The 27,329-nt window shown below is 34.5% G+C and overlaps 3 protein-coding genes across 4 annotated transcripts; all 3 read left to right on the top strand.

Moving 5' to 3' along the window:
- Positions 1 to 4,111: 4,111 nt before the first annotated feature.
- LOC113500139 lies at positions 4,112 to 6,357 on the top strand. 2 transcript variants are annotated; one of them, XM_026880832.1, is made up of 4 exons: positions 4,112 to 4,219; positions 4,849 to 4,989; positions 5,274 to 5,692; positions 5,860 to 6,357. In XM_026880832.1, the coding sequence occupies exons 1-4, from the start codon at positions 4,178 to 4,180 to the stop codon at positions 5,897 to 5,899; spliced, it is 642 nt and encodes a 213-aa protein (XP_026736633.1). In that variant the 5' UTR covers positions 4,112 to 4,177; the 3' UTR covers positions 5,900 to 6,357. The 2 variants fall into 2 exon arrangements, with proteins under 2 accessions (XP_026736633.1, XP_026736632.1); XM_026880831.1 differs by having other exon boundaries at positions 5,274 to 6,357.
- Positions 6,358 to 12,021: 5,664 nt separating this feature from the next.
- On the top strand, positions 12,022 to 13,994 carry LOC113500217 (alpha-(1,3)-fucosyltransferase C-like). Its single transcript, XM_026880926.1, has one exon. The coding sequence runs from the start codon at positions 12,022 to 12,024 to the stop codon at positions 12,997 to 12,999; it is 978 nt and encodes a 325-aa protein (XP_026736727.1). The 3' UTR covers positions 13,000 to 13,994.
- A 9,745-nt stretch (positions 13,995 to 23,739) lies between these two features.
- LOC113500128 lies at positions 23,740 to 26,594 on the top strand. The gene is made up of 3 exons (XM_026880810.1): positions 23,740 to 24,002; positions 25,455 to 25,797; positions 26,179 to 26,594. The coding sequence occupies exons 1-3, from the start codon at positions 23,967 to 23,969 to the stop codon at positions 26,289 to 26,291; spliced, it is 492 nt and encodes a 163-aa protein (XP_026736611.1). The 5' UTR covers positions 23,740 to 23,966; the 3' UTR covers positions 26,292 to 26,594.
- The last annotated feature ends 735 nt before the right edge of the window (positions 26,595 to 27,329 follow it).

Here is a 27,329-nt window from a genome sequence, read left to right as displayed (position 1 = left end):
TGTGTCTGTAGTTTCTATTTTGTTCATGAGTTTAAAAAATACGAAAGTCTGAAATATTTTTCCTATATTCCAATGTTTGAGTCTATTATTTATTTATTCAACCAATCAAAACTTACACTATTTTCACATGTATAATCCCAATACAATAGTGGAGTCATCCTAATACTAAACTTAAATATTATAACTTTGACGGGCCTGTTGGTCTAGTGGTTAACGACCCTGACTGCTATACCGGAGGTCGTGGGTTCGATTCCCGCCCAGGACAAATGTTTGTGTGATGAGCATGATCATTTGTTCTGGTGTCTGGGTGTAATTTATCTATAATAAGTATGTATTTAGAAATATATAAGTAAGTTTATCAGTTGTCTGGTTACCATAACACAAGCTCTGCTTAGCTTGGGATCAGATAACCGTGTGTGAGTTGTCCCAGGATATAAATATTATAACTAATTACATAAAATGATATATTTCTGAATTCACTTAATGCAGACGCAAAAATGTCAATCTCCTCAGCTACAAGAGCGTTATTATTTAATCTGATAAAAATAAATATTATTACTTCGTTATAACATTTTATAACTACTGACTTATGTACGAGTATGCTCTACATTTCTACAAGTCTTATACAGTAATGTATCCACATGGTATTAGCATTAAAATCCGTGCCCCATAAGGACTGTGCGACAGACAAATCGCACTCGCTTACACAATTTGTCAACGTAATCCTTCACAAAAGGTTTACGAATAAATTCAAGTAACATAGCTGAGTGGCGAATCCCTACGGTAGAGGCATGGATCTGAGAAAACAATTGGACTTTCCTTCTTCTTTGGAACTAAATACAAGAACATCTATACTAATATATAAAGCTGAAGAGTTTGTTTTTTTGTTTGTTTGTTTAAACGCGCTAATCTCAGGAACTACTGGTCCAAATTGAAAAAATCTTTTTGCGTTGAATAGACCATTCATCGAGGAAGGCTTTAGGCTATAAACCATCACGCTGCGACTAATAGGAGCGAAGATACAATGGAAAATGTGAAACAGAACAGGGCAGGTATTAATCATAACTTATATCTTCTACCACGGGGACGAAGTCGCGGGCAACAGCTAGTTTTCAATAAAACTCGCGTGATAAGAAATTTTGTAGTTGTGACTCAGAGGTTTCCACAAACATTGAAGTCACAGGCACAAAGACACCCCGACTCAGAACAAGCAAACGTTGATAACGCAAATGTTTGTCTTACACGGGGTTTGAACACTTTTTATTTGGGTTATTAGGTCCGGTGACCTGTATCAGTCGGCTACCCGTGCACTGAAAATACAATGGCAAAATTAAGACATACTCTACAAGGCAAACTGCTAAAATTTTGAATTTGTTCATTGTATGACACATTCAGAAATTTCAATATTTTTGTTTCGTAAATATGGTAATGTCAATCGTGTTCACCAACGTCTTGAAGTATCAAAGTATTATTGTAATGAAAAACCGCCATCTAATTTGTTGTCAAGCTTCCATAACCGGATTAATACGTTTTTGGAACTAGTTAAGTACAAACTTTTTGAGGTAAGGGACAGATAAAAAAAGAGTAAAAATATGAAACTCTTAAAATACTTTAATAAGGACAAACTTAAAATTACACAAACATAGACAAACACTTACATAGTACCCTAAATAACCCTGAAAGCACCTTGCAAATCTATGCTCAATTTGGGCATAGCAAAGCTTCAACAAACAAAACGGTTTCAATACAGTCAGCATACTCATCGTCAACAGACTGACGCAGAGACAGACTCGTGTCGCTGTGAAGAGCGCGAGTGAAAGCAATGTGACGTTTATAGAGTTGCTTTTTTTGCCGACCCTACTGGTTTCAGCCTTTCAGGTTTGAAAGTGTTTTAAGAGCAAATGGATGCATGAAACTTGTTACTGGATTTTTTTGCAGTATTTTAGTTTAATTCTGATCGCGATACGTCATTCAATTGTATTGAAATAAGTTCTGTAATAGTATTCTTTGCGTTAGTCAATGAGGAATATTTTAAATTATAATCAGTAAGACTGTTTTACTACACAAATTTATTAGATATCCTAATATATTATACATTTAAGCAAATAGCACTAAGTTATCTAAAAAAGCAGCTACAGAACTGTCGGAATTTTAAAGAAACATTAAACTTTCTTCGATTTCTTTACCTCATGAAAGTGTCAATAGAACTCGTCCACACGTTTCTAAAAACGTACACACTCTAACGCTACACCATCAAAAGAAACTCCCTGTCAAAATATATTTACAACATGAAAGGGCTGCACAAAAAGGCCGGGCCATGGAACGCTCTAGAAGCTAGGGAGGCACTTGAAAACATGCTTTTTCCACGTAATACCTTTGAGGAAATTAAATAAACTGCAACACCGCATCATAAGCATCCTTACGAGCGCACCGAGGCGGGGAAAGGGTCCAATGTTCGACGATACGTTATATAAAATAAAGAAAAATAACATTTTGATTTTAGAATGATGTCTGTGCGTGAGTGCTGAGTGTTAATTGTTATTTTTTTGGTAGAAGTCGCTCCAATTAGTGGTATTCATTTAATTAGGACTGGTGATGGCATGTTAATGGTGTGGTACTCCATGTTTTAGAAATTAGAAGTAATATTGTTTTGTGGGTTGTTGAATAGTGTATTGTTTTATGGCAAGAGATGATGACTTACCAATCAGACGGCTTTGATCGAGGGTTAGGCTAGCTTATGCTATCCGATAGCGCAACGATACTTATACTACAATTACTATTTTTATTACAAAAATATTTTTACATCACGAAACGAATTGTGAAACTTTCAAAATAGCGCAATATGATGTCTTTTAGAACCTGGATATACTAAATGAAGGGAAAGGTAAGAGTGAAAACAAATACAGAAGTAAAAGAGATCGCAAAAGATCGAGAAAGATGAAAAAAACACCCACTTAAATTTGATGATGACGGCGATGATCATTTCCTATCTTTTAAAAAAAGCTACCGACTCTGAACTGCATCGGCTATTTGGCAATAGGCTGGATTAATTGATAGAAACGACATAACAAACCTAAAGGTATCATTTTTTAAATAAAAAAAAACAACTACTAAAATTCACACAAAGGACTCTACAAAAAAACCTCCATTTACTCCTATTAAATCACGTGACGTATAGAACAATGGGCCCGCACCGAACTCGTGCAGGCTCGCAAGGGTACGTGCAGGCTTCCTTTTATTCCCAACCAAATACGATTTTATCTTGCATTCAACTACATGCCTTATGAATATGGCAACTGTTTGATTTTTATGTCATTAACACCACAAGCGAAGGGTAACGGTAAAAAAACCGTGGTTTTAGAGGTGGTGTCATAGTAAAGCAGATATGGGTATGAGATAGTTTTAAACTAAATATTTCACAAACATACCGATGAAGCTAATAAAAATGTATTTCGAACACAGAATAATAAACAAATATAACACAAGACCTGGTTTCCTATAAACTACTCATTATTTAACTGCTTTCTAAGTTTTTCGTCCTGCGTTCAGCCAACTAAGCTTATTCGAGTGCCTATACTTCAATGTTTCAGATTGCTAGTCCAGATTCATAGGAAATAGAACATTGCGTAACCTAAAAACTACAGTACTGCTGCTACATAAACCGTTTTAATTTGCACTCTTGATCTCGCAAGTGATAGATTAGTGATGATAGATTTCCTTGGTTATTAACAATATTTATCTTCTAGCAATCAAATTTATAATGGCTGTATAGGAAATTACCTCTGTCTAACTATCAAGTTTCAAAAGATACAGCCTGAAGGTCAGACAGACAGCAAAGCCTTAGTAGAAAGACCACATTTACCCTTTGAAAGCAAAATAAAAAGAAATAACCCTATAATCTTATGAAAGTGACATGAATATCAGCCTTACTGTTTACATACAAATTGTACGCAAATTATGTACCATTGAATTTACCGGACAAAACAATAACAATCGCACACAATAGAAAAGATCTTTACTAATTAAGATGAACAATGATATTTGTTACTATTTTATTCTGTATTTTGATAAACAGCACATTGTATTAAATACAATTGAACGGGTTCACGCAGTGCTTGATCGACGTGTGGACAATGACACTGCCTTTAGTGTCCATTCGGGACTCGTTATAGTCAACATGTGCCAAACTAGTGTAATTGTGACAGCAATTTTGATTTTAGTGAGTAAATTTTATTAAATTTAGACGTTAAGTAAAGGGTGGTAGAGTTCTAAATAGATATTAGTGGTAGAGACGATTGATGGTCTATTCATTAATTTTAAATTTTGGAATGAATAATAATAATAGGCAACCTGACTCAGTATTTCCTTAACATTTAAAAACTCTTTTAAGCGTAAATGAAAAAGAATACGTTTTATTATCAGTGAAATCTGGTGTTAAAAGTGATGAACATCTATTTGTCTCGAGTTTAAGATTTGTGTATGCATGAGCATAGTTTTGTGACCTTTAAAGTTCAGGGTCCATTCTCAACAAGTATTGAAGTCTAATCAAGTGTTCAGACTCAGTTTGTACGGTCGAATGACTTCTTTACATTAATCCATTTCGACCGGAACAAATGGGTGCTTATCTGAAAACCATACACCTTCGAAACATACTTGAACTATTAAGCTATATGTTTATAATGTAGGTAAAGGAAAACAGCCCAAAATTGAAAATACCTTAAATGCCTTGAGCTTTCGACCAGTTTACATAAGCCACAGTATCAAAGACAGATTGATGACAGATGACCAAGTCATTTGCTAAGAATCCAGTCCTTTCTTCTTCTCCAATTACTTCTATGCCTTCTTCAGGTCATCAGCCTACCTTGCAGGAGGGCATCCCAAACTTTCGGTGGCCCGCGGCCTCGGACAAACCATCCTCGGCCAACAACAAACGCCGATTATACCTTAGCCAGCCCGCTGCTACTTCACCTCGACGATGTCGGGACCTATGTCGGTGATTTTACCTCAATTTATCAATATTAAACTCTCTGTGTCTAAAATATCCTTTGATTATTATTCTTGGTAAATAGCACGGGTTAGGCCAAGAACGGCAGAACACAAACCTTTAACGCTTAATCTTTCCATCTTAAATAATAACATTAGTTTATGTTAACATGCCTAAATGATGTATGGGTTCTAGTAATTCAGGCCTTCACTCTTAGAATCAACTCGATCAATATCTTCCTCAGAACCAACTAGCAGTACTGAATCTAATAAGTGTTCCTCTTCCACAGTCCCTCTCCAACGCGGAATCAACGGAAGAGCAACAAGGGTATACGTACAACAGTTACTACGCGCCCTCGACGGTGAACTTCCACGACATCTACAGCAACAGCCTCGCTATGCTGGCTGAAGAACCAGTCCTCACAACACAAAAAGACGAAGACTCCTTCCATCTGAACAATATACCGACACAGTTCGTCGAGTTCCATCCCCACACACAAACGGTCCCGACCGTCACAGAACCACCGCCAAGGTTCCTGAAAAGTTCCATGTTGAAAAATGATACCGATGCCAATGCCACAACAACTACCACATCAACAACGACTGAGGAGCCGGAAGAAATATCTATACGAGTCATTCCAATACGAAAAGATTATCAAAGAGGAGTCTTGGATTTACTCTTCCCGGCGGCGAGAGTAAAAACCTTTAAGTCAGTATTCGATACTTTCAGACGTCTGTTATCCCATACATTCTGATACTCTTCCATCCTTTTTGTATTTGTTGGTTAAGCTTTGGTTGTAATTGGTTAAATAAAATGCACATATGTTTTGGTTGACTTTATTACCTGTAAAATGTTTTTTTAATCTTCCTTTGCAGGAAAATCTGGGGCTCAAGCGGAGCAGATATCCCTTCATAAAGCCATTAGGTTTAATGTTACTTGAGCGTTATGTGGTATTAGCAAGTGTTAGTGAAGTGGTTGCAAAAAGGACAATAACATGCTCTCGAAGTCCCGACTGAATGTAGTTTGTGAAATGTCGGGCAGTACTAGTGGTCCATTGGAACCATTTTGTACATGAATTCGATTCGACTTGAATAATTTTAGGTAACAATGTCAATGGAATATATATGTTGTAGTTATATTTCTTATTCATCCAAATAACAAAAGTTATAGTTAAAAATATATACAATTGTGAACGAAATTCTTTTTCTCGCTTCTATTCCGGCAATTTTGTTAGGAGCAGCTATTATCATTTGTTTCTGTATATTAAATGCAGTGTTTTTGTAATATAACTGAGTTACAATAAAGCGGGATATTTTATTATATTAGATCAAAAACCTCTTGTGTAACCTTACAAAGAAATGAAGAAACAAAAACGGAAAACATACTTTTGTTTTTGTGAGTTTTTAACGTCAGTCTAAAACACAACACACATCCTTGTAATAGTTTAGCATGAACCTGTATTTGCCTTTCCTTTTTTATATACTTGCAAAATATATCTCCTTTTTTATAGATGTTAAAATAGTTTAATTCTCGATCAAAAATCACGACAAAAATCATCAAAATTCGGTAGTATGGGCCACAGCACAATAGCGAACACTTGACTAAAACGTGATTCACACTGATTGCACTAATTACACTCGACACGCTTGCACTTGAGCCTGAGCGCTTTTAAGCGCTTTCGAGCGCTTTAAGCGCTGTTGAGTGAACGTTTGTCTCCAATTAATTTTTTGGATTAACGCCAAACGTGAATGGTATTCCTTAGCGGAGACAAGTTTTGGTGCAAGACTTAGCTGCTGTAGATGTTATCAATTTTAGTGTGAAATATTTGAATTAAAAACATACTTAAATATTATTTAATTTATGTATGTTAGTCTTATGGAGGTATTGCGACTCCATGGAAGGTTTATTTTGGACCAAATAAACTAGAATAATGTTAACATTTCGATTTGCCTGAAAAAGCAATTACTTAATTTAAAAAACGGGTCAAGTGCGAGTTTGCTCGCGATTCTGAGGGTTCCGTACATAAAGGTTAAAGAAAAATAACATTGGAGTTAAAAAATATGTTCTCCCACACATTCCACCTGTAAATGTAAGTTGGTACGCACAATATTGAGTGATTTACCATGTTATTTTAATATCATGGACTTCTTATAGGTTTTCCTATAATCTATAAGGAGAAAACTAATTTCTGTATTTTTTTCAAAATTTTAGGTTCAGTAGTTTCGGAGATAAGGGTGGGGGGAATGGTAAATTTTCGTCTATTTTCTTGAATAACTTGGAAACTTTTTATTTTAAAATTACAAAAAAAATACATTTAAGATTTTCTCAACAAGACCTTTCATTTGATATGCCACACGATGCAGCTTTCAGATTTTTAAAAAAAAAAATCCTCTTCCCCCCCATAAATGACCCCCCATATACAGATTTCATATGCTCACGTCACACCTCTGTATTTGGGTCACAGGAATTGATATGTATACCAAATTTCAACTTAATCGGTGTAATAGATTCGGAGATAATTGACTGTAAGCGACGGACGGACAGACACACGAGTGATCCTATAAGGGTTCCGTTTTTGTATTCAGAAGTACGGAAGCCTAAAAAAAAAAATTTTATATATAATACATTTTAATTATTACTTTTGAAAATGTAGATCATACAATCTGTGATCGTCAGCAAGTTACCTGTCAATGATTAACATTTTTCTGGATTGTTTGCATCATGTATCTTCTAAAATGTTTTATATTAAGAATAAGGTTTAAAAGTATATTTCACGCACAATGAAAGTAATGGTTTTACAACGTCAAAAAATTCAAACGAATGTTTTACATAAATAAATCAAAACCGAGGTCCCAATCCAAAATCAATTGATTCAAAGATTTGTAACGAGAAAAATCCACTCAGCAATTTAGCCAACGGTTTTTTTCTGCCTTTTTTAATAAAATGAAGTTAAAACGCCGACTCAGCGCCGAGGTGATAATTTTATATTCACGATTTATCTAAGGGGCGCTGACAGATGGACTAGAAAGTCAAAATTATGGTGACACAGCCCCGTAATAAGATAAAAAAGAAGTTATGTAATGTCATTTCATGGGTGGAGAGCTTTTTTTTTGTTAAATTAAGTCCTTTTGCAATGGACTTAGAATTGGTTTTGCGTTGATTTATTTGTTTAATGAGCTTTGACGTGTACTTTATTTCAGGTCGTATGAGCCATTGAAGAATTTAGGTTTATCGTACTAACAGTAAATACTGAAACCTTAAATACTACTAAGGTCTTCACCGTCGAAGGTGGTGTGTCTATCTTGTGAGACATGCAGGGCGCTCGTGACTATAAATTGTGGAATATAGATTCAATTAAAATAACTCTCCGTACTATTTTTTTATTTAATACAATCTGGTTTTATTCAATATATTCCGTAAGAAAAAAACATTCGGCAATAATATTTGACACTAGCTGCTGCCCGCGACTTACTCCGCGTGGTTAGAAAATATAAGGAATGATTTATATCTGCCCTGTTTTTTCCACTTTTTTCATTGTATCTTCGCTCCTACTAGTCGCAGTATATAGCCTAAAACTGGCTAAAACCTTCCTCGATGAATGGTCTATTCAACACAAAAATATTTTTTCGATTTGAACCAGTAGTTCCTGAGATTAGCGCGTTCAAACAAACAAACAAACACTTCAGCTTTATACACCGTGATTTTTTAGTCGTCTTACAAAAGCAGCCCAGTTCATGTATCCAATGACTAGAACACGTTCATGATAAAAAAATAGGTATTTATGAGATTTGAAAAAAAAAAATGCAATTTTTATTCAATATTATGATGCAATTCGTAGTTTTTTAGAAACACAGCTCTGTTGCGAGTGCGGTCCGAGCCTTGTAACAATGATGAGGGCGGCAATTTTATTATTTTTAAGAGTATATTTCAAATTTCTCGTGTTTAATTTTCCTCGTACTGATTATCTTAGTTGATGATAAAAAATAGTAATCGCGCCTAGGGGTATTTTACGTCGGATACATGAACTGGGCTGATTTTGTAAGACGACTAAAAAATCACCGTGTATATTAGTATAGATATGTAAAATCCATGAGTAATAAATATAGTAGTAATATATAATAATAGTAATAAAAAATAATATTCATAATATAAAAGTTTAGTTCTAAAGCTTTGTTTTTTAAACTTTATAATGTTCAGTAAGATAAACTAGTTGCAACAAATGTGAACTCTGTTGTTAGCGAGGCCCGCATATTCTTTGCTGATCGCCACTACTCGATAAACATTTAGTTTTCATTACGTTTAATTTTCAGGAACGAGTTTTATCATAAACATGAGTATTTTTTCAATTATGTTGATTTTTAAAACAGGTCTATTTATTTACTAATGTCATGAGTTAACCATCTTTACGAAAGTTACTATAAAAATCAATGAGACTATTATTTTCCATTTGAATAACAAAAATTTCATTTGTTTTTCTGCGATTGTAATAAAAAAAGATTTCACTTCTAGTGATAGTTAAATTTACTAACCTAAACCAATCTAAAAATAACTCTAACGAACAGTTTAAAGGCAACTTTCAACCCAAAACTGAAAGTCAAGGATAACTTACGAGATAGGGACTAACCCACAAAACTGAACCAAAACGTTAATTACAACGAAATAATACCGAGCGAGGTCAAAACATTACCGAAGTTTAGCCCAAAATGAAATTTAAACCTTTGAATACAAATCAAAAGTTAGATTTAATAATTACTAATAGGATAAAACCGTCCAATGGCGTGGAAACCAACTCGGACCAAAGTGGGGCGAATTAGAGAGAATTAAAGAGTTTTGTAAAACCGCTATTGTATGCTTGGAAGTTTTCAGGTTTAACTTTAGTTGTGCCCACTAATGTTGTTTGACGGATTTCGGAACAATTCACTTAGTTTAATAATCCAGTTAATATTGTTTTGCTATGCAATTTAACGTTTAAATAAATAAATTATCTTGTTTACCAATGATAAAAAGATGTCATAATATTATTTGACTGATATAAGATACGCCTAACTGTGCACACCTCATTTAATTAGACAAACAATTTATGTACTATTGTGTGTTCTGTGTTATTGTTGTTGTGTACTGAAGTCATTAATATTTTACATACATATTTGCTAATTAATCTTCATCCTTAACCACAATTATAATAAGTGTGTCCCAAAGCAACAGAGATCGTTCAAAAAATGGAAAAGAAAACTGCAAAAAAATTACATAAAAAGAATAAATTTTGTAGCATGTAATACTAAAACAATTACGAAATCGAAACAATTACGCTCAATAATATTAATAGCGCACAAAAAAAAGTTACGATTCAACAACAGCTTTCTCTTGCAACTTATTTATCAAACGATTCATAATACAAGCATATTAAAAACTCAAAATGTCACCATTAAAGCACAAAACGAAAAAAGGTCTCCACATCAAAAAAAGTTTCAATACGAAAAAAACCAGCACCTAAGTACTATCACATTTATTTATACGTGTTCAAATTTGGAATTCAACGCCCACCCCCGAAAGCATACAAGCGTTAAATGAATGAACTTTTTAACTTAAGGTCCCGACTTTACGTTTTATACCGACTTTGAAGCCGGTATGATGAACAGCGCCCTTACTTTTAATGACTTTTTGCTAATATCTAGCTCCTCCGCGGCTTTTGAGGGCGAAACTTTAGGGCGAGGTTCCGATATTTTTTTTCTAAGCGGTTTTTTTGTATTTTGTGTTAAAAGCGAAACGTGTTATACCTACGGTGGTCAAAAATAGCGTTTATAAATAAGAATGCGATAATCGATCGTGGGAAAATACAAAAAGATATAAAATTTGAAAGCTACCTATGCATACTACACCTAATTGTGTCTGTTCTTTGCACGTAATATACTCCTATTTTATAAATAAATAAATATATTTTTTTTTGCAAAATCCGCTAAATGTAAAAATAAAATACTGTGAGTTGTCTATTCCTATTCAATTCTCATGTTCCGAAAAACGAAACATAAATAATTCCAAAAACAAAACAAAATACATGCAGAATAATCCGAAAAAAAACTTGAACCAGCGATAAACAAGAAGCACATTGTAATGTTAAGAAGTGTCCCGGGCCAGAAGGCACTCTGTTATGCAAATTGCGGGACAAGTTGTCACGCGATCCGGGATAGCACCCGCTGAACGACCGGCCCCGGGGCAATGGACATCACTATTCAAGTACCGAATTTGTTGTACTTGGTTAACCATAGCTTGTTAGTTTTGACTGCTTAATGCTAATACGTTTTAATGATTAAGTAGTTAATATGAGGTCTATACAACAAAGTATCGTGAAGTATTTGCAAGTAAACTAAAATATAATACTGATTTTAATTAACGTCAAAATTATCGAATGTGTTGGCATGATGTTTTTAGTCATTTTTTGGCGCAAACATAAATATTTATCTACTCCTCGCCTGTGTAAAAATAAATTAATTCGTAGAAAAGTTAAAAAAGCAAATTAAATACGATAACCAAAAGCAGATTCCAAGAGCGAATAAAAAAAATAAAAATGAAACAATAAATTCGGTCTACCACGCTCTTCTGGGACATGCTAAAATATAACTAAAATAAAAGAGTAAACGTCCAAATTTTTATTCTAAAACTGAAAACCGTACGCATCGCACTTCACAACTAAAATAAATCGCGGCGCGAGTAGAGGGCGCCACTCGTCTATTTATCGTCATTTGCATACCGGACGCCGGCCAGCACACTCGTGAGCACTCGCGCGGACAAACACATTTTCATATTTAATTTTATATTTAGTATAATTGCCAACATATTTCGTTTTCTGTCCACCGTTTCAGGCTGATTTGCATACGCAGATTTCAGAATCCAAGCCACAATTTTGTTTAAACGTAATTTCTTATGACGTCAATTCATTCACATTCTTCCATGTACTTTTGTAATTTACAAACGCTGGGATAGTTTATAAACATGCTGTTATATCTCGATGTTATGTCTCGTTTGCTGGAAGCTCAGTCATGTCTAAGTTCGTGAAGGCGGTACTAATGAGTAGTTACGCTTGGCTTCTTATTCAATACTTGAAGACTTCATTAACTTTAATCAACGACGAAGTGGACTTAGAATACATCATCCATACACCGATGTCCATCAGGAAGCGTGAGATGGAGTTAAAAAGGTTTGAAAAGAATTTTACAGAGTTTTTAAAACAATACAAGAAGCCAAAAAGGTTTCCTTCAGATTTTAAGTATGTACTGAAGTACACGAACTCTTATTTACATTATGGGTCATCGTTGTACAAGAATGGGCAAAAAACTTTTATTGAAAACAATTGTACATACTACAATTGCTATTTGACGAACCGCAAAAATTTACTAAATGACTATCGGGACTACGACGCTATCCTCTTTGATGTTGAGAACAGCTGGGATGGTATGCTGGTGATAAGAGAAGCTTACCAAAAGTTTATATTCATGGCTTCAGAGTCAGCAGCGCACTACCCATTGTGCGATGACTTTTACGACCACTATTACAACATGACTTGGACATACAGGTTGGATTCCGATATACGATGGAGCTACCTGAACATTGTCGATCTAAAAGGGAATTTGGTGGGTCCGAAAATTAATATGACGTGGAGGGAACCTATGCTGCCGACTCCTGTGGAAGTTGTTAGTAAATTGAACAAGAAGACGAAAGCAGCCGCTTGGTTCGTTTCGAACTGTAATGCTGAAAGTGGAAGACAGCACGTGGCAAATAATATAGGCAAAGAGCTGAAGAAACTCAATTTGACGCTAGACATATTTGGATGGTGCGGAAAACAAAGCTGTCCTAAGGATAGGCTAGACGACTGCTTGGACTTGTTGGAAACGGATTATTATTTTTATTTCTCTTTCGAGAACTCTTTCAGTGAGGACTATGTGACGGAGAAGATTTTGTATCCACTGCAACATTACTCGGTACCGATTGTTTTTGGTGGCGCGAATTATTCCAGGTAACGACGTTATTTGACGGCTTGTATGTCTGTTTGCAAGAGATCTCAAGCTAAAGTCCGAGTCTTCGAAAGCTAGAGTCCTTAAGGTAGAAGCTTGTTTCCGGAAAAACTGTTATTAAACAGTTTTTTCGGAAACATTACTTGATACGTCCAAGATTGATGAAAATTTGTCTTAAATATAAATACTTGGTTTTTACTCACAATCCTTTTGTTTTGCACTCAACTAACCCCGAATTTTACTTCCATATTCTTTATCTTTGACAATATTTGTTTGATCTCCAGGTTTCTTCCTCCTAATTCGTACCTCAACGCTCGAGTACTGAACGCGTCACAGATTGCGGCAGAGATGCAGAGGGCTATACAAAACCCTGGCGTGTACATAGATTACTTCAGGTATGTATCGAATTTTACTTCACAAAAATCAGACAGATATGGACGTGGGCCGCAAAAACATTCAATTCTAATTCAATCTTCAACTCCTATAACCAACCTATTTGAAAATGTTTTTAGGTTAAACGGCAAAAACGGTCTTGATGAAATTCTGTCTGAAGTGATAAAACTGTTACTTTTTGCCGCAATTGCGCAAACCATGAGCCAAAATAATTTTTCATACTACTAGCCTTTAGTGAAAAATATTTTTTTATCACTGTATTTTTAGATGGCACAACCACTACAGATACGTGAAGACTCCTCCCGTACCGGACGTGTGCCAGCTCTGCAGGATCCTCAATGAAGAGGCGGACAAGCACCAAGTCATTAAATACTTCAGGCAATGGTGGAACCCAGACTTCTTCACGCTCTGCACCAAGGGAGTCGGCAGGTTTCTCGTCAAGAAACCAGATTTCTTCGGCGTACTTGAAATCAATCAAAAAAATATAAGGAGAAGAATACAGCCACCGCGTAATAATGAAGAGAAAAGTTTTTATTGAAAAGTAATTTTAAGCTTACGGCAAAAATGTAAGTGATGCAATGATACATCAAACAATGCCAGAGACGACTAAATTTATAGTTTTTAACTAAAATTATAGCCCGAAGTAGGTATTCTTCCTTACGTGTATTTATGTTTTATTAAAAAGGGAGGCAAGTTGCCGTGTTCCTGATTAGAAAAAGATACACCTGATCTGATAGTTTTTTTTTTAATTATATCCAGTAATATTACAGACCACATTCTTTCACGGCTTGTCCAATCCTACTGAACTGGTATTTATAAAGCTTACATTATAATAAAAACACAATTTTACACTAGAACGTCATGAGCACCAAAACAATATTACCACTTAATTACAGTAGCCGTTTACAAGGCCCTAAAGTTCAACCCAAAACCTACCAAAGTAACCTCATAATACAACAGAAAATTAAGTAGCAAAGGATCTTTGTGTAACCGTCTAAGTCGCAACTATTAAGTTCCACAGTTGTACAGTTAAAGGACGAGTGAAAGCAATCCTCTTACTGCGCTCGTTATAGGGACTCATTATTCAAAGCCTCAAATTTTCGCCGAGATAATTCCAATTAGGCTGCCAAAGGACAGGAAACATGATAAAATTTTTGCGCTGTAAAATGTTAGTGTATTTTTTTGGTAAATGAAACAAGTAAATTGTAATGATATGTGGATTTTATATTAATGTTGTCAGGCAGTTATTTTGTAAACTAAAATATGACAGGTACATTTTGTTTTTGTTTTTTCCACAATGGGGGTGCTATGCACTGCAATTCATAACATTTGGGCTGTCCGAAAAGTAATTATTTTGATCCTCGCAGAAACTAAAAATTGAATAAACTTAATTAATGAAAGTCATTTTCATGTTAATTGAGACATTGAGTTGTTACTTGGCTATTCGATCTTCATGTGTTTTTTACGAAAGGAAAAAAACAAAACTACAAATAAAAGTGAACATTCTGTCTTTAACTTACATACTGCCTTCGTAGTCATCATCGCCATCGGATTTTTTTCGAGCGACATAATTAAAATTTCCGCTGACACCTTGCGAAGATTAAAGCTATTATATTTTGATGACTCAAAGCCAGCAGCACGAAAATTGGTAAAATACAACCTTTTTTTTATTTAGGCTTTTCGTGTCTATGTCATGGTTGGAAATGGGCCGGTATAGCTAGTCTGGAAGAACTGTTCTCCAACAACCTGATTGCTAACTAGTTGGAGAGTGGAGTGACTAGTTGGAGAGGCAATTGGCGTCAATTCCTTTACATAGTTTTGGTGATAGAAATAAACCTGTTAAATTACTCGTACTCTTCTGCCTTAGCATTCACAAACATTTTTGGGTTCGACTTGTAGTTTTACTGAACTTTAAACTGCACCTATAGCCAAGTGCCATTTCTACAATCCTCAGTGTCTATAGAGAATGCTCGAATATTAATTGTAGATGACAGGTGAACGTTACATGACTTATTGCAACTAAATATATTTTTTTCCATTTAAAAAAAGTAAAGTTTCACTTGATTAAAATTACAAAATACGTAGGCCAAATACCTTTCTGAAACCAAAACTCATATAATATCTCAACATGACGAAATCCGCATGTATCGATCGATTACATACATTCTTCTCGTAAAGATTAAGTTTTGAAATCGAGCACACTACACAGTGATATTAACGGTAAGCAGCTTACTTATACGCCTGAAATCAGAACAATACTACGTTCGCAGTCAGCTGTGTCTATGAAATTAGCCTACGTTTAAACAAAGAACTTATTTCTAAACAGACTACAGTCTGACCGCGTTTTGCGTGAAACCGGACAGTCGTGGTCGGTCGCGTTTGACCGCACATTTTCTATTGTACTCATAAGAGGCATTTTAAACGTAGAAGTTCAGACTCTGCATTTGTTATGCCGTAGATTTTGTTTTTAGGACATTTTGAAATGGGAATCGATCTTCAATTATTTGAAACAAACTTGTAAATGGTAAATGTGATTGTTTTTACACTATGAAAAGGCAGTATATCAAAAACAGTCTTTTTTTTAAGAAAAAGTCATTCTTAAATTAAATAAGTGTTCTGAATTTTAATAAAACTTAAAACTAAGTTGGCATAGTTCAAAAAGTCAACAATAATGTTCTTTGTATGACCATTTTAATAAAATTTTATTATATGAAGCCCAGCTTGAACTCCAACTCAAGAGAAACTTTTTGCTACAAAAACAAGCAAGTTACCCTTTTTTTAATATAGACTATACTTTTTAAGGCAACTTTAGTGAGGATGTTTCACAATTAAAAGCAGCAACGATTTATTTAACTTATATATAGAGTTTGCCCGACTAGTTTCGGATCCAAGAAAAATCCTCAATCATGAGCTTAGTGGCAGCTACTTACCCTTTACCTAAAACATCCTCCCCAAAGTTTCCAGCCAAAAAAAAACCTAAATCGAAACATGAATTAAATATGGTTTCCGAGCCGAAGTGCAAACTTGAGCTTACTTATCACGTTATCCAAAAGTATTTCTAGTAAACGAACTTATGAAACTTCATCAAACTATATAAACTTAATTTTAAGTTTTCCCGTCTTGGGGCGTGTTTAAAATTTGAACTGGAACTTTAATGCGATGACGTTAGCCATCATTAGTCCGTGCAACAAACACATACGTCTTGAAGTTTATTTAACTCTTTATAACTCTAAAACGAATGCTAAGGAGACGAAAATACTATTTGAATAGTATGGACGTTCGTTTTTTTAAAACGGTTTTTTTTTTAAAGTAGAATTAGAGAATTGTTAGGGGATTATACATTTAAATGCTGGTCGGTGTTGTTTGTGGGTTTGTGATCGGTGAGGCAAGTGAGGGTCTTTGGTTTCCCTTCCTGAAGAGATCTCAAGGGGTGCGGAACGATTGATTTTTCAGGCTTTATTAGTCTGAGAAAGGTGAAGTCTGAAGCCGAAATTTTATTGCTGCTGGTGAAAATTTAATTGAATCTTGACTGCGATTGTAGCCAATTGGTTGGGGATGCAACGCCAAACCCACTAAGCGCGACGTGTCGCCGGTACAAACCCCACGTAGGAAAAGCGTTTTAATAATGCATGAATGCATGATTATAGTCTGCGTGAAAGGTGTCGTGTGTGTAAACCCCGATTCTTTAAGAACAAGACGACCAAAAAAATATAATTCATAAAATTTCATTTCTCTAAAGTTAAATGATCCACACAAATCTTTCGTTATGCACCTTGCCGGGTCCCAATCATAAGTTAAACACACTTTCTCAGCAACTCGCTAAATAAACTAACTGACTGAGTTGACGCAAACTTTGTGAATTCATCTGAAATATTTCACTATAATTTATTTGCTTGTACGTTTAGTGTAATGAGAGGTCCCTAGAAGTCTGATGTTTGTGTTGTTTTTTGAAAGTTGGCAATAAGTAGATGTTTTTGCTAATGTAATTAGAATACTCGTAGTTATTACGTTTTCGTTGGAAAATGTAAGAATCTGTTTCGTGGGTTGTGGAATGTTTCTGTTTTTTGGAGGGCACTTTTTTAGAAAGTTTTTTTTTAAATTAATTCATCCTCCTAAATAATGATATTCCTTGGGGCGGGACGCTTTCAGAAACATTCAAGTCACATGCACAAGACACCAAGGCTCGGCTCAAGTATTCGGCATCCTTCTTCTTTTGTAGTGTGACGGTTTAGCAAGGTTCGACGACGCTTATACGACCTTGTTTCATTATAAAATCTTTTGCTGATGTCCGCCTAAGCAAGAAAAAGGTTAAGTTACAAATGCATTGCACAAATACATTACACGAATATAATCCACATTTCTTGACACAGAAATTTAATATCCAACGTCTTTACCATCCACTTTCCTATCAAAACTACACCTACATTTACCTAACATTCGTTAGCAACGAAAACTAATAAAGTGCGTAAGTACCGAAACTGCGAAAGCAAAGTTCGCCACAAAAATAGCTGTTAAGCTAACGAAATATCCAACTCGTGTACGACTTGATAATTAGTTCTGCCACTACTTTCTGTTGGCGGTTAATGAGTACAAGTTAAACCACGTTTATGTCTTGTGCAGTATAGATCATGAAGTGATAGCCTAGTGGTGAGATAGGGGGACTGCCAAGCTAAAGGTTTCGAGTTCAATCCCAAGGTAAGTTCGGATTTTTTGCGCAATGTTTTGTGTTTTAGAAATCAATGTTATTAAATTTGAGTCTTGACCTCTGTCCGATTCTGTTGTATTTGACGTAGATTGCTGGTTATTCAAATTTTCGCTGATTCTTGTGTAAAATGTTTGTTAAGGTCAGGTCTTCATCGGTTACAAAAGAAATAGGGGGTATCGACCATATTTTTTAAAATCTTAGTTTAGTATCTACTACATACACTTAACCATGGGTGGTATTTTGAACAAAACTAAAATCAAATCTTTCAAAACTTAACAAATATTAGTTCAATCTTCAAGAAGTTTCCCGTCAAAGGGTTTGTAGTTCTTCACAGCAATTTCCTCAGATATCATTGTCAAAGCCTTATGTGCTAAATCTACAAGTGTAGTGCCAGTCTAGACTCAGCAAATAAGCTTCGTCTTATACTAAGCGGTAGCACATGTGTATTAGTGATGTTCTTAGGTCGCGTTATGAGTCATCGATAAAATATTAATTTTTGAGATGGTAATTTAGAAATTGATATCATGTATATTTGGTAATTTTACTGTAACGGTGTTATATTGTAAGAATAAAAAAGAAAGAAATAAATATAAATTTCAATGATACGTATTTGTGTTTTGAACTTTGAAATATTGATTCTGGTATCTTGCTAATTCCTACCGATTACTTAACATTGCTATTGGGAATTTGTTTTGCCATTTTCCATTTTACTCTATAATACGATCCGTAAGTCAGTTTATTTAGAAAACTCAATCAATTTAATAAATTTAAGTAGGTTATCATATATTTTACTTTTGTTTAAACTTTTATAAAGTAATTCTAAATTCAAATGAAAACAACAAAATCCGTTTGGCATTTAGCTACTAAAAGACTATCCACAATAGCGCAGCTTTTATCGATATAATATTATCGATAACTTTGTCAGTCACTAGTTACTCAGTACTCCTTACATATACATTCATTATCAAATACACTTCAAAGTGAATCTGGGGTGTCGGTAACGATACTAGTACAATTTGAATATATTCCACTTGATTAATAAACTAGAGACAGGGGCTCTACCAACCCCCTTAAAGTCGCAATTGTAGAAAGAGATAGCGCATTAGATAATGTAGAGCGATGTCTTGCTTTCACGATCACAACAGACTTATAATATCTTAGAACGTGGTGCTGGAGGCCTGGAATTCGTGTCAATTTAATGGCAGTATACGAATATATGTTTTTTTTTAAATAGTTTATTACAACAATATTTTTTTGACCCCTAACGCAGAAAGAGAGTGTTATAAGCTTGACAAGTTTGTGGTATCATAGCTCTGGAACGGATTGAGCGATTTCCATTTAGTTTCAAATAGTGTTTTTAGTAATATTTGATGAAAGTAGTCCAAGCCAATTTAAAGCTGTGGAGGCTGAAAGTATTTACTCTTGTTACTGACAGTAATTGTTATAAAAACTTGCGATTTTTCAGGATTTTAACCAATGCACGAATAAAAAGTCAATTACCAATGAGCAAAAACTTACTTCTACACCGACACATATAACATAGCACAAGAACCGACTCCTCTCTCAACCTTTCTAACTACTTAGTAAGCGTATCTATTTTATTAGACATAGCGGATTCGAACCCGCTGACTCATCGATCCGAGGTAACGCCCATTCCATGTCGGTTGTCGGGGACGGTATTTTACCAAGTAAAATGCTTGATGGGAAATGGTACTTGAAAAACTCAATCCACACATTTATTTTCCATTGATGAAACTTCAAGCATTAAGGGTAATATATATTCGAAACATTAAGGTTGATTGATAGAGTACCGTCGTTATAACGGGCTTACTTATAAAACTGTTATGGTTTTGTTTTTGATTCTTCTCAGAGCTTTAAGATTTAGCTGTAGTTGAACTGCTTAGGTAGTGACAAATTAATTACCACATTTATACGACTGCACGGATAGCCGAGTGGTTGAGGTCATCACGCCAAAATCACTTTGCGCGACGTGTCGCGGGTTCGATCCCCGCGTAGGACAAGCATTTGTGAGATCCACGAATGCTTGTTCTGAGTCTGCGTGTCCTTGTGCATGTGAATTGTATGTTTGTGAAACACCCCGCGACACAAGGATTAATTTCCTTAGTGCGGGAGTCGTTTTTTTTTAAAGAAAAAAATATATATCATAAACATGTACATATAAACTATGCAGACGATGACGTTAAAAATCTTACCACGGGGACGCACGTGGCCAGAAAACGCATATTACTTCATGGTATAAACGTTCTGTTTCATTACGTTAAGGCTACATGTAAATATAAATTTGAATTTGGAAAAATAATTAATAAATTTTAAAAAATATCAAAATAGAAAAATAAATTAATTTTGAAAGTAAAAATAGCCCTAAAGTTTCGAGTTTCGAAGCAAGCTTGCTCTTGCCAGAATTCCAAGAAACACTTTAATTCCATCGGATATTTCTACGAACAATTTAGAAAGCTTTCTTTTTAAATAGCCATGAACAGGGTTACCTAGAAATACACAGAGATCTCTCTTTCAACAATTTTCTAATTTAAAACCAGGAAGTTATTTTTAAAGATATTACAGGATGTAAACGATGTTTTTATGCGGAGTTTCATATACTTAATAGTTGTATATTCTAGGGACTTTTAGGTATTCAGCCCATAAATGATTTATCAAATCTGTCATTTAGTCTTCTACTATATAAAAATAAGTCGGGTTTTCCCTCCTGACTCTATAACTCCAGAAAGAACGAACTGATTTCCACAGATTTCCACAGTTTTGTATTTCTTGGAAAGGTATCGGGCTCCGTGAGGTTTATAGAGAAAAAAAATTAGGAAAAAAATATTTCTTCATCTTTTAATCACCAAACGAAATGTTACATAAAACGAAGCAATGGTGGCGAAACGGAGTTCGCCGGGTTTGCTAGTTATATATAGAATTCGCTGTTGTATACCATATAGTACTAATTTGATGGAATAGGATTCAAACTAGTGACGATATCCCACTTAGTTCTACTCCGCCTGCTCAGTAATCCCACGCACGTAAATATTTTGCCCTTATTTATGTAACTTACTTATGAGTTTGGATTATCTTATTTTATTGTTCTTTATATATCTATTTTTTAGTTTAATTTAGTTTTTTTTCCTAATCGCTCGAGTTACCTACCTACCATACTGAGTGTATCAATCATAGACTTGCCAGGTAAAACTATACTTTTTTGGGTTTTGTAAGTACCCCAAAGGCAAAAATGGAACGCCATTGCTAAGGCACCGTTGTCTAACAGCATATGACTAGTAGAAATTTTCACTGATGATGAATTTATGTTGCCGTTATAACAAATAAAAAACGAAGTTACGCAATGATTTTTACTCTCAAAAATTTGATTGGAATCATTTTTTTTTAGTTTGTTTTTCATGACCTTTTTAGTACATCACCTTAAGGTCGCGAGTCCAACTCGCACTTTCACTTCGGCCGATTTTATTCAATACAAACTCTGCTGACCCAAAAATCTTAAAAAGCTTAAAGATAACACAAAAAGCCCAGCAGTACAGGTGCACAATAAATACATGTAAACCGTGGATTAACAGCTGACGTCCGCACTGATACGGGTAGTACCGTCAGCAACACAACTCCAGTAATATATCATTTATGTTTTAATTTGTTGTTTTTGTATTATTTTAAATTAAAAAAGATTAATTCTAGAAAAGAGTATGCGGCCTATAACCAGAATTTTCGAAGGTATGATGATGATAAAACAAAAGAATGTGATAAAGAACTTTTTTTTAATAAAATTATCATTAGTCGCAATTAATGTCCTTATTTCAGAAAAAGTATCTCTTTTCTAAATTTTTACAAGTGGCACCCATCTTTTGGTTCCAGTCTCAATTAGTAAAAGTTCTATATTATTATTCAAAAATTATATCCTAGATAAGTTTTAGTCGGCAAAATTGTTGATATAATTATTAATATTTTCTCAACACAGACCAGTGATATGGTGAACGATACACACAAGACTCACTCAGAAAGCTGATTATAAATTCCAGTACATAGAACGGAAAACCAAACAAATAAAATAAAAAAAAACTATATCAACAAAAATATAAGTAAGCGCTGAAAAAGCGCTGAAAAACACGGGCGAACCACATCTCGAATTAATGGCTCGATGTTATTTTTTTGCGGGTACACACCAAAGCGCATTCGAGCGCGTATCTATTCATCATTTAATTTACATTTGAGCGGCCGCAGTGGCGGTATGCGCTCGTTACTGTGAGGTATAACGTAGTAAATAACATATTTTGTTAGAAACTATTATTAATATTAATTTGTTGTATATTTTGTATGTAGGTTAAGACTAGGTGTAGATATAAAATAAAGTACCGTGCGCGATGGGTCCACGAATTATTCAAGAATATTTGTTTGTCTATCCTTATACGTTCCATAGCTGGGCATAGACTTTTTCCTACAGAGGGAAGATTGACCATTACTTTTTTATTTCCTTGGCTATTAAAGATTTCAGCATTTGGGATCTAGCTTTCGTCACGACGTTTTTCGTCACCGTTAATTCTTTCCTTAATTACATTAAAATAAATAAGCAAGTATATTCAACTTTTAGAAAGTCACTTACAGTTTGCTTGAGTAGGGATCGAACCTGCATGGAACGTATACGGAACTGCAAGGCCACCACAACTTCGATTGCATATATTATACTTTAGCGCTTTAATAATCAATAATTAAGTATCACTTACTCTGATTTCGTTCATTAAGACAACAACGCCTATTTTCCGGAAAAAAACACCATAATAAATCCAGATACCCAATCCTAGTTACCAACAGTAAAATTCTGCGCTCTATACGTTTTTGTTTCAACATGAATGTGTAAAATATTAGTTGGGAATCGATGGGTCTGAATCCCAATTCGCGCCTTTCGAAAGCACCAAACAAAGGACAGACGTATAGCTATTGTGTTATTATATCGATAGCCTGCAATTCGTGCAGCCCTTGTTACAGCCCCTTCTTTATTGAATCGAGAATGGGAATGCATTAAATTGGCGATTTTTGGTAGCAACCGATAATAAGTCGAGTTGTCGGGTCGATTGAATTTGTATTTATGATCGTTTACAGAGTCTGTTGACGAGTAATAATAATTCTGATTTCGGTCTAATCGCTCTAATTTATTGGATAGCGATATTTCCGTCCGTCAAATGGATAAAAAAAATATTTATTAGACTAGTATTTTTGGAAAAATCAGAATTACAAAAGTTGACGAAAATAAATTGCTTAAAAGTTTAGGGGTCTTGTGACGTAACTTAAAAGATATACATAAGCGTGACGTCATGTGAGTTTCATTCACTTTAATATGTTGTGTGTATAATTCAGTGGTGTTTCTAATTCGGTTTTAATGTTATTTTACAATATTTTTGTAGATTCGCCGAGGTTGTTCACTTCCTTTTGTAATAATGAAATATGTTAAATTTATTTGTTACGGAACATAAACAAGCGTATACAATCTTATTATCAAGTAACCAAAACAACATGATTCTTTTTCTAAAATAAAATATTAGAATTCTCCCAATTCTCATAAAATAAATCTAGATTATTCTCTTTCACAAAAAATTCTTAATGAGGAGCGATAAATGTACAATACTTAGATACACAAAAACTATCAAAAGCATTTGTACGTATATACTAGTACATATATTATTACAAATGATTACTTCAACATCTTCAAATTGGCACATGGTTCATTACATTGATTTAAAGAAAATTCAATTGTGTTTGGTAGCAATGGGTGTGACGAATCACGAACATACGGCATCGTATGCCAGTGATGAAATAGTATCGAACAGTTAACCGGCGCGCGAATACATAATTACAAATGTGTCGACTGGTTGTGTGCTTGTTGTTTATTTGCGTGAGTATTATAAAAAAAGTGACATTTACAGTATGAACGATAGATAAAGCAATGAAAATCTCAGCCCTGGACAATGTAACATCGTGTAAAATTCAGGAATATAAAACTGCAATAGTATAGGAATGACGTTTCTTGACGATAAGGCACATGATTTTCGCTGTTGGCATTTTTATATATTTCAGCAAATTGATCAGTGTTATTGTTGCAGGAATATGTTTTTCTAGTAGATTTATGTTTTGTAGTAGATTTTCGATGAACAGCCCTTGGATAATCAAACCAGGGATTTGATTAGATAGTGCGTACACAAGCAGTGATCTATTAGTACTAATAACCCAAATGTTTTCACCTTTTTATTTATTTTATAATAGTGGTGAGATCAGAAACAATAGTGTATTTGAAAAATTGTCTGTCAAAAATATGAAATAATTTTAGCAAATCATAAAAAAATGGGAAGATTAGAAGAACTTAAGATGATGTAATGTATGGTAGTCGGGTATAGTAACATCAATTGCTTGTGAAAAGCGTACTGATAAGTGACGTCACAGAAGAAAATTGTATTGACTGTAATCCCTTAAATTTTTGTTTACAAGATAAAAGGAAAAAACCAAATCAATATTCTTAAAAATCTGTCTTACGGACTAAACAATTTTTTTTGTCAAATACCACATTTGTCCCCTAAACTGGCCATGATAATATAAGTTTCAATGCCTAAGTCCCTATTTATTAAAGTAATGTAGATGTAAAATACCTATTGTAGTATACTTAGTTCTCATTATAGGTATTTTACATGTCCATAACTCATCCAACAAATAAAATCAAATGTAACTTTATTAATCCATTCATTACAGTCACCCATGAAAAGCAATTTGCCATAAAACCGACTACAAATTGTTTTCTTCAATAAGTGTTGAATATTGATTTTACACAACGATTTAAATGAACTCGTTAGCGCGCTGTTAACCGTAAAAGGTTTTAATCGAAATAAAACTAGTGTAGCTATTAAACCAATTACTGGTGTATACATATATTTTTTATGATAAGTTTTAGTAAATCTTCGGCCTAGCCTTTTCCCAACTATGATGGGGTCGGCGTCCAGTCTAAGCAGATTCAGCTGTGTACCAGTGTTTTACAAGGAGTGACTGCCTATCTGACCTCCTCAACCTACATAGTTTAATGGACAACACGGTGTCCCTTAGTTGTTGCTGACAACAAGTCTTACTAATAGGTGAAGCTAGAAAGTCTGAACTTTCTAGCTTCTGACTATCTATAACGACTGTCAAAGAAGTATGAATAACAGCCGGGACCCACGATTTAATGTGCCTTACCAACGAACTTCCTTTTAGTAAATGTAAAAAAAATAATTGTGCAATTCGAAGACATTAATATACATAAATTCTATGGGATTCCACCACGATTCAACCATCTGTTGACTCAACATTTCTTTCATTCTAGTTTTTCCAAAATGGGATCAAATTATCAATGCAAGACGATCCAACAACTGAAGCCCCAGCAACAACACCTACCGAAGAACCAAAAAAGAGTAATTCCAGTGAAAGTATAAATAAGTCATCAAAAGAATCTACTACAGAATCAGGACAGACTACTGATGATGAAGTTCGAAGAGGTAACTACGCAGGCACAGATATAGACAGCGATATGGAATACACGACGAAAAAGATAAGAGCAGGAACAATAATGGAAAATCTAGAACCACCGATGACCTTACGTCCAAAACCAAAGTCGAAGGGTACACCCAAAGTTGCCGACGAAATTGATTATCAAAGCAAATTGATGGGTGAGTTTTTTTTTAACGGGTGTATATGACAATTTTGGTAGTTGCATACCTATCTCACAAATATTATACATGCGAAAGTATGTGAGTGTGTTTGCATGTTTATTATCTCTTGATGATCAAATGGCTAGGCCGATTACGAGGAAATCTCGTATGGAGGTAGCTAACACTTTGGATTAACACAAAGACTACTTTCCTACTTTATACTTTCAAACAAATTCTAATAGTTAAAAAATATTTCATGTGCACTGATCAAAGATGACATCATTATAAATATTATTTTAGGAGCAGTGCCATGACGTCACTAAGGTGTCAATAAGGTCGTTTACAGAGTGTTCAAAACCTTCAAAAAATTCCCTCTTTAAATTTTCTTTTTAATTTCAGAGCTACAAGAGAAGATTACCAAGGCTGTTGCCAAAGGAGTAGAAGGTGCAAAGGAGATGGCTGATGGAGCTTACAATTTCCTTAGGGATACCGTCACAGGAATCTTTAAATAACTACAGTGGTGCTATTTGAAGGGAGTGAACATTTATTGATTGTATTTTTTTAATTATTTGAAGATGTTGTTTTATTGATTATGTGAGTACAGTTTCTTTCCTCAAGTGATGTGCCGATGGCATCGTTTTTTTTTTATTTGTAATATGCGGTCGTTTTTTTTTCGTTCACATCATCCACACGACGTCATCTGATTTCAAACAAAGCAAAGCTTTTCTAATGAATGAAGAGAAAACTATAAACATACTTGAACAATACTTCAAAATACACACATAATCTATACTTCTATATACTAATATATAAAGCTGAAGAGTTTGTTTGTTTGTTTGTTTGAACGCGCTAATCTCAGGAACTACTGGTCCAAATTGAAAAAATCTTTTTGTGTTGAATAGACCATTTATCGAGGAAAGTTTTAGGCTATAAAACATCACGCTGCGACTAATAGGAGCGAAGATACAATGGAAAATGTGAAAAAAAAACAGGAAAGGTATAATCATAACTTATATCTTCTACCCACGGGGACGAAGTCGCGGGCAATAGCTAGTACCTACTAATTGCCCTATTTTAAGTGATCGGTACTTAAAAACCCTACTTGGATGTAATAAGGGTATATCAATTAAATTATAAGGAGTTAAAAGTAAGACATAAAAGCATCCGTACGACAACCATATTTCAGAGAAGATGTCAGAAGTTTCAGAAAGTCACCAAAATAATGCATCAAACTATTTTTATCATAAAATCACTCAGTCAAGGTAAAGCTGAAATCTTAGTTTCTGTTGGTTTTATTGTCGCTCTGAAATAAAAATTACAACCATGACTTTTGATAAATCGGACTAATTAAAAACGGAGGTTTTCCTTGATTACATAGGTAATACAAAATGCTCTATTAATCCCATGAGTAAGCCCATTACTTCCCCTGTACTATGCACAGTTATTGCAGTATGTCAGATGTTAAAGCGAGATGGCAATATACTCCACGTAGCCACATCCCGCTCTCTCAGCGTCATAACTCTTTCTTTAAACACTCATAGTATAGGTAC

The sequence above is a fragment of the Trichoplusia ni genome, chromosome 13, assembly GCF_003590095.1.
Source record: "Trichoplusia ni isolate ovarian cell line Hi5 chromosome 13, tn1, whole genome shotgun sequence".
Lineage (NCBI taxonomy): Eukaryota > Metazoa > Arthropoda > Insecta > Lepidoptera > Noctuidae > Trichoplusia > Trichoplusia ni.
The sequence above is the reverse complement of the archived record's forward strand: the minus strand, read 5'-3'. Positions and strand labels throughout refer to the sequence as shown.

Coding starts and splice junctions, on each gene's coding strand:
- LOC113500139 (XM_026880831.1), top strand. CDS start 4,178: ATGTGCCAAACTAGTGTAATTGTGACAGCAATTTTGATTTTA. Junction 4,220..4,848: donor TGACAGCAATTTTGATTTTA/GTGAGTAAATTT, acceptor TGCCTTCTTCAG/GTCATCAGCCTACCTTGCAG. Junction 4,990..5,273: donor TCGACGATGTCGGGACCTAT/GTCGGTGATTTT, acceptor CCTCTTCCACAG/TCCCTCTCCAACGCGGAATC.
- LOC113500217 (XM_026880926.1), top strand. CDS start 12,022: ATGTCTAAGTTCGTGAAGGCGGTACTAATGAGTAGTTACGCTTGGCTT.
- LOC113500128 (XM_026880810.1), top strand. CDS start 23,967: ATGTGTCGACTGGTTGTGTGCTTGTTGTTTATTTGC. Junction 24,003..25,454: donor TGTGCTTGTTGTTTATTTGC/GTGAGTATTATA, acceptor CTTTCATTCTAG/TTTTTCCAAAATGGGATCAA. Junction 25,798..26,178: donor TTATCAAAGCAAATTGATGG/GTGAGTTTTTTT, acceptor TTTTAATTTCAG/AGCTACAAGAGAAGATTACC.